The sequence below is a fragment of the Aethalodelphis obliquidens genome, unplaced genomic scaffold (genome assembly GCF_003676395.1).
Source record: "Aethalodelphis obliquidens isolate GAN/ISIS:26980383/991018 unplaced genomic scaffold, ASM367639v1 scaffold766, whole genome shotgun sequence".
In the NCBI taxonomy this organism is placed as follows: Eukaryota; Metazoa; Chordata; class Mammalia; order Artiodactyla; family Delphinidae; genus Aethalodelphis; species Aethalodelphis obliquidens.
In genome coordinates, this window is record NW_020838677.1 from 1 (window position 1) to 6,757 (window position 6,757).

General features: G+C 51.3%; 1 protein-coding gene across 1 annotated transcript; it reads left to right on the forward strand.

The window, feature by feature from the left end:
* Positions 1 to 1,568: 1,568 nt before the first annotated feature.
* LOC113616887 (metabotropic glutamate receptor 7-like) lies at positions 1,569 to 2,517 on the forward strand (the record flags this gene model as incomplete). Its single annotated transcript, XM_027100258.1, has 2 exons — positions 1,569 to 1,667; positions 1,739 to 2,517. Coding segments are annotated over 2 exons (783 nt in total), but the record flags the coding sequence as incomplete, so codon positions are not given.
* Positions 2,518 to 6,757: the final 4,240 nt, after the last annotated feature.

Sequence of the window (6,757 nt, forward strand, 5' to 3'; positions counted from 1 at the left end):
AACAAAGGATATTGGTCTAAAAAGAACACCATGGCCAAAGGTGCATGACCTATTTCAACAGAGGATTTGAAAGTTAAAAGTTAACCTGTAAAACATTCAATTCAATTTCATCATTTTACAGCCAAGATGGGCAAAGTAAAACTCAGGCACAGGAACAGAAGTGCCAAGGTCAGACAGGTGGTTGGTGGAAGAGACAACCAACTTCCCAACTTCTGACATTTTAGGTGTGTGTGTGTGTGCTGTTTTGTTTATGTGCAAGGACATTTTTCTTTAGTACACTAACATTACAACAGAAAGTATAGTCTTGTTTTGGTTTTCTCTGCGCCCTCAATTCTGTATAAGACAGTTTCGCTGCACTCCAACAGAAAGGCTCAGCAAGAGTAGAGACCACCATAAGCAGTACACGTGGGCACCAAGGGCAGATACATTGCCCTTCCTTGTGTAGGAACTAGGGCCATTTGTTGCTTTAATGGGCCAAGTTTGGGCTGGACCTGCAGGAGGGGACACCTTTGAAAAACAGCTTCCTAACTGCACTACAACCTGCTCTGGCATCCTGATTCCACTCCCCAAACCCCCCAAATCTTCAGCCAGAAAAAAAAAAAAAGAAGAATGGATCACTGGATCGATGGGGAGATTTCTGTCTGCTCCTCCTACTGCCACCTCTTTCTTGCTATTTCCTGCCCGAGGAAACCTGACATCAGCCCAAAAGCATCTCTGGAAATGGGTAGGAGGGAGCCTTACACCTGTCAGCGCCAGAGAAGAAAGTGCGCTCTGCAGAGTTCTCAGTTGTTCCATCTCTTGCGATGAAAGGAAGAAAAGGAGCGAATCCGCCACAGATTTACTGGAGACCAGGGTTACTTCATCCGGCTCTGGCCACAGTAACCCCTGAAGACCAAAGATGCATTTCCATTCCCAGCATTTCTTGTTGGCGTCTTTCCCTACAGGCTAGCCCAGTGCCTGGCCCCGCAGAAGTCTCTGCGTAAAGGTTCTTTAGGTCATAAATCAGCTTCCTGTGTGTATGTGTGTTTTTCTTAGGAAAAACTGGCACAGACGAATTAGCAGTACAGACTGGGGTCTCCCTACTACCCTTCATGCTTGGCGGCATCACCTTCGACTACCTCGCATTCTCCCGGCGCTGACAGTCCCGGCTCCGGACCTCAGGGTTGGAAGCAGTCAGCCCCAGCTAGAACCGCCCTGTCCGGGGCTGATGCCACCCTGTGCCTAGAATGTGCGTGTGGGTGCAGGCGGTCGAGCGAGCGGCTTCTACGGTGAGACCGAAGCAGGAGCTCAGCCTTCGCCTGCGACCTGCAATCCCCAGATTCCCTGGGGACCTCGAAACTCCCAATCGGAGGTACTCCCCCCCCCCCCCACAGCCGCCCACCCATTCCCTCCCCCCTTACCTCAGCACGCAGCCCCTCCCTGCGTGATGATGCAAAACCCTGGGGAGGGTGGGCGCTGGGAAGGGTGGGGAGAGCCTGAGAGCGAGCGAGGGTGGGAGGGAGTGGGCGGAGGAGGAGAGGGAGCCGAACGCGCATTTAAAGCGATAGCCATCCTCGCTCTCTCCCCAGTGCTGGGCTGTTGGAGAGCTCGAGCTGCAAGCCACCGAGCGCGAGCTCGAGCGCGGCGCGCTGGCCGGGGAACCCAAGAGCGCACGGCGCCCCAAGCTGGCAGGCGCCGCGGGACCCCCCACCCTCGCCGGCTGCCCTTCCCCGGGCGCCCCTGCCCTCCTCGCCCGCAGGAGACCCTGGGCTTCCCCGGAGGAGCTCACCCCAAGGGGCCAGGACTCCGGCGAGCCCGCCACCGTTCCCTCGAGTGCCGCCGCCACCACCGCATCCGCGGGAGCAGCATGGTCCAGCTGGGGAAGCTGCTCCGCGCCCTGACTTTGGTGACGGTTCCCTGCTGCGTGCTCGAGGTGCTTCTGTGCGCGCTGGCGGCGGCGGCGCGCGGCCAGATGTACGCCCCGCACTCCATTCGGATCGAGGGGGACGTCACCCTCGGGGGGCTGTTCCCGGTGCACGCGAAGGGTCCCAGCGGAGTGCCCTGCGGCGACATCAAGAGGGAGAACGGGATCCACAGGCTGGAAGCGATGCTCTACGCCCTGGACCAGATCAACAGCGATCCCAACCTGCTGCCCAACGTGACGCTGGGAGCGCGGATCCTGGACACTTGTTCCAGGGACACTTATGCGCTCGAACAGTCGCTCACTTTCGTCCAGGCGCTCATCCAGAAGGACACCTCCGAAGTGCGCTGCACCAACGGCGAGCCTCCGGTTTTCGTCAAGCCCGAGAAAGTAGTTGGAGTGATTGGGGCTTCGGAGAGTTCGGTCTCCATCATGGTAGCCAACATCCTGAGGCTTTTCCAGGTAGGGGGGCGCTCCCTCCGGGGCAGAGCGCGCCGTAGCTCCCCGCGCTCTTTATCCTGAAGGCTGGCTTGGACTCCAGGGGTGCGGGGTCTGGTCAGCCTTCGCTCATTTCCACCCTGGAGATCCTGCCGAATCCCTCCCACCTCACCCGAGGAGGTACTTGCCCTGCTTGATTCATTTCCCTTCCATCTCTCCCCTGTCCGCGCTCCACTCCATCCGGCTTGACATTCTGGATTTATGGCCCCATTGACAAGAAACAGTCTCCGAAAAACAAGGCGATGATTTAAATGGGTTTGCATTCGAGTGAAATATGGTTCCAAAACAGCCTTGTAAAAGTGCCGGGCTCCTGTGAGAGCCACTTAGGCGCAAGGAATATGAAAGATGAGAAGACGCCTAGAAACTAGGCATTTCTCAACTCCCCAGCTTCCCTGCCCCAAGCCGCCCGACAAGCTGCAGCTCCCTTGGAAAATTTCGAGAAGCGCTTAGGGAGGCAGTTCTTAAACCGAAGGCTAGGTCTTCACCTACATTTGGACGTGAATTGCCCATTTCGCTCGGGTTGGATTTCCCGACCTGTCACCTATCTCTGCGAGGGCATGGGGCGGAAGGCGTGGGGACTGTCCTCAAGCGGGGAGAAGCCACCCGCAGACGTGCCCCCGGGTGATTTGCTCTGGGCAGTTGTTTGCACCGTCTAAACTGCCTTTGCGATCCGGCCACTGGCAGGAGCCGGGCGATCAGCTTTCTACTCCTGCCAGCTCAGAGCCCGGAGGTGAGCTCATGCTAACTGCGAGACACAGTCGCTTTTTCTGCACCCACCCTATGCCCATCCTTTCCCACGACCTCCCTAACGCAGCCCCCAACCCCAGTCCTGGGTTTTGAGGACGATTCTCAGAGCCAGACAAGAAGGCGCCTGGAGGGAGGCAGTAGGGTGCGCTGCGCAAGGCCGGGCGGTCCTCTAGCTCCGGGTGCAGGCGGGCAACGGCGGAAGATGCGAGGACGGCGGATCGGGCCCGCTGAGCGGTGGGCGGGGCTGCAGTGCTCTCTCACCGCCTGCTCCCGCAGCCTCGGCCCCACGGCTCCTGTACCGCCCTGGGTATAGATGGATGGCTTCTGGATGAAGAAATTGAGTTTCAGGGTCTGCGTGACTATGGGTTCTCTTGTTTCTCTGTCTTTCTTCCTGTGTGTCTCTCTCCTTGTGTCTCTTTCTCCCTGGTTTTTTTTTTTTGTCTCTCTGTTTTTATGTTCTCCCTTTCAATTTCTGCCTCTCTTTTCCTTCTCTACCCCTATCTCCAGGTTTTTTGTTCATCTCTGTCTTGAAGTGATCCTTTCCTAATGCACAGCTCTCTCCCTGCCTGGTAGGACCCAAGCTCAGTTAGTCCCTTCTCCAGATGTTCTGGCTGACCCTTATGCTCCCCGTAGCTAAAAAGTCGGCTCCCTCTCAAGTGCCTTTCCTGAAGCATGTTGGGTTTCTGGAGGGGACTCCTTGTGAGATTCAAGCTACATCAGCACCCAGAGGTATGAAGTTTGTGTTTGTGCCAGAAGGAGGGGTGCCTGTCTAAAGCTGCAGCCTGGTATGGCCCCTCTGAGCCTCTGAGCATCCCTAGCACCTGTTGAGTATGCCACCTCTAGATGTTTGCAAGGCCAAAAGTGCTTCTGGGCAGCGTTCACTTTGAGGTAATGCTTTCAGGAAGAGCCTGGGTTGTCGTAAGCAAAACCCAGAAGCACTTCCTTTACCTCTGAGCTTAAACTAGAGAACCTGAGGAGGCAGCGCTGCAGGGAGGATGAGGCCAGAGGTCACCTGAGAACCACAGGGGCAACTCACAGTATTTTTACTGGAGCTCTGGGGGTTGAAGGCACATTTGCTGTTTGACATTTTAAAAATTATTTTGGTGCCTTCACTTGGAGCTTGGGAGCTTGCAGATGGGCCTGCCTGTCGAAAAAAGAGTGAAATCTTAAAGTCAAGAGAGAGCTTGCAGACTAGGTGAAGGATTGTGTTTGCTGAAAAAGATTCCAGGGGGAGCTGATTCCTTCTCTGGTGTGTGGATCTGAGGCACTTGCAAGAAAAGAGAACGCTTGCCTTATGCTTAGTTCCCCCGTTCCCTGGGTTGGGAAGGAAAGGAACTGAATGCCAGCATTAGCAGTGCGCGTTGGGACCAAAACCATTCAGAGAAAACACTGTCATTTTCCTCTAATTTGCAAATTGCAGCTATTCATGTTGGATTGAACAGCTGAGGGAAAAGAGCCCCCCGTTTTCACCTGCATTTATGGGATGAATGGGATGCACCAACTTGTAGCTTGTGCTGCAAGCTGGATATAAGCTTGGTGTGAGCATCCTGGTTAACCACTGCCCATGTTCAAATATACAGAGATAGATTCCAACAATCTCTTCCAGTAGCCTTATTTTTGCGTGTGATCTTAGAAGCTCCTGGCATGTAAGTCCAGTCCCCAGTTTCCCAGCCTCTGTAAACCTGCAAAATGAATAGAGAGAATAGTGGAACACAGACCCCTTGTTCAAAGACACAGTCACTCTAGGGAAAGAGGAAAAGAACGGGTAGGTGAATCTTCTCTGGGATTGCAGGGTTCAGCTCAATGAAGACTGTCCTGTATAAAAGAAACTCCTCTAAATGGTTGAATTCTTAGCTCTCCAGAGATTTGAGTTTTCTTCTCCCCAGTCCCTGTGGGTTGCTGTGGGGAATGTGCCAAACCTATCATTTGAGATAAAAATTTATGGTGAGGTAAGCTTCTAGGCTGGGGGAAGGAAGACTTAGTGACTGAAATGGGGGATGCTAAGCACTGGGGGGCAGGAAGGAACAAGGAGCTAGTAATGGATGTAACAAATGCTGCAGCTGCCAGCAAAGCCTGGATTGAACTTCCTTCCTGAAAATGAGAACCCGGGCAAGAATGACCACTCAGATGTAAACAGTGTCTCTGACTGGGAATTCTCATCTGCCTGCCGGTGGGCCAGAGCTGAGCAAGTCCTTTCTCTCCTCTGTATGCACACTGAATTGGTTAGTAAGTGACATGTCAGAGGACAGGAATCATATTCAGTGGATCTTTCAAATCCAGGAGTTTGAGGCTAATGAAATTAGTGTGTGGCCAGGGCTCTGCCAACTAGAATTAAGTCACTGCAGCCACCCTGCAATGCATTTTCAGCCTGAAGGGAGCATCAGGGAGGAATTTCGGGAGATTTGTTTCTGAGCCTGTACAAAATAATACTCTCCTAATGCTAAGAAAGATTAAATGTAAATTAATATTGACTACGAGTAACATATTTAAAAAATAATCGCCGAGTGGGGGATGGCTTAAAGTGGAGAGATTATATAATATGGTGGACAAAGAATAAATCTCCTCTGACCACTGTTTCATGGGCTATAAGTAAGATCTATTACAATGGAAAGTAATGGGAACGTTTTTATTCAAGGCTTCTCTGCTATTGACTTGAGAGCAAACACTCTGAAAGTATAAATTACTCTTGCTATGTGCTGACTCTGAATGAACAATATTTCATGGGCAGTGACATGGTCTAAGCTATAGACTTGGAATTGAATGGCATCTGTTTCAATTGTTTTGTTCTCTCAAGAGCAACTAGATAGAAAAAAGTGGTCAATTTGACCCTTGTGGGAGCGTGTTGCAAATCTAAACCTGTGTCCCTCATACCATAAATGAAATACATTTGTAAATTTGTAAGTGTTTTCCTTCTGTTCATTGATGCTTGAGCATAATCTCAAACTTTGGCAGCAACATTTTATACATAAGTACTTGGTTTTCTTCCTTTCTTCTTTCTCTTTCTCCTCTCTCTCTCTCTCTCTCTCTCTCTGTTTCTCTCTCTCTCTCCCTTTCTCCATCTTATATAATTGGTTAGAACTGGGCACCTAGGATGATGTGGTGTTACTATAGTGGGATTTTTTTTTTTAAAAAAAAAACAACTCTAACTTACTCTTTTAAAAATTTCATAAATACAGGTGTCAGTGCCATTTGGAATAGTCTCTATAACAATTTCTGTCTCCACATTTACCGTGTTTCAGCAAATTTACCTAACAGATGGTGAGTGGGCAATTTTTAAAGGGGCATTTTTTAAAAGAGCGGAGAGGGAAGGAATAGAGACAGGCACATACTATATTTGAAGTTACCTGCACGTGTATTTTATGTATGTATACCCATACAATTAAGAAGTCTTTGGATGTTTTATCTTCAAGAATAATTCAGATAATGGATTACTGGAATATCATAAACATTTAGGGTTTAACAGATTTGTTACTTACAGACGTTGTATCATGGATTTAAAAGACCATAGCAAGCGGGCAGCGGCGGGCGGAGCGACCGAGGGGCGGCGAGGGCTGGGCGGCGGGTGCGGGGGTCCGTGCTTCCTCGCGGTGGAAGGCTGGGTTCGCCAGGGAC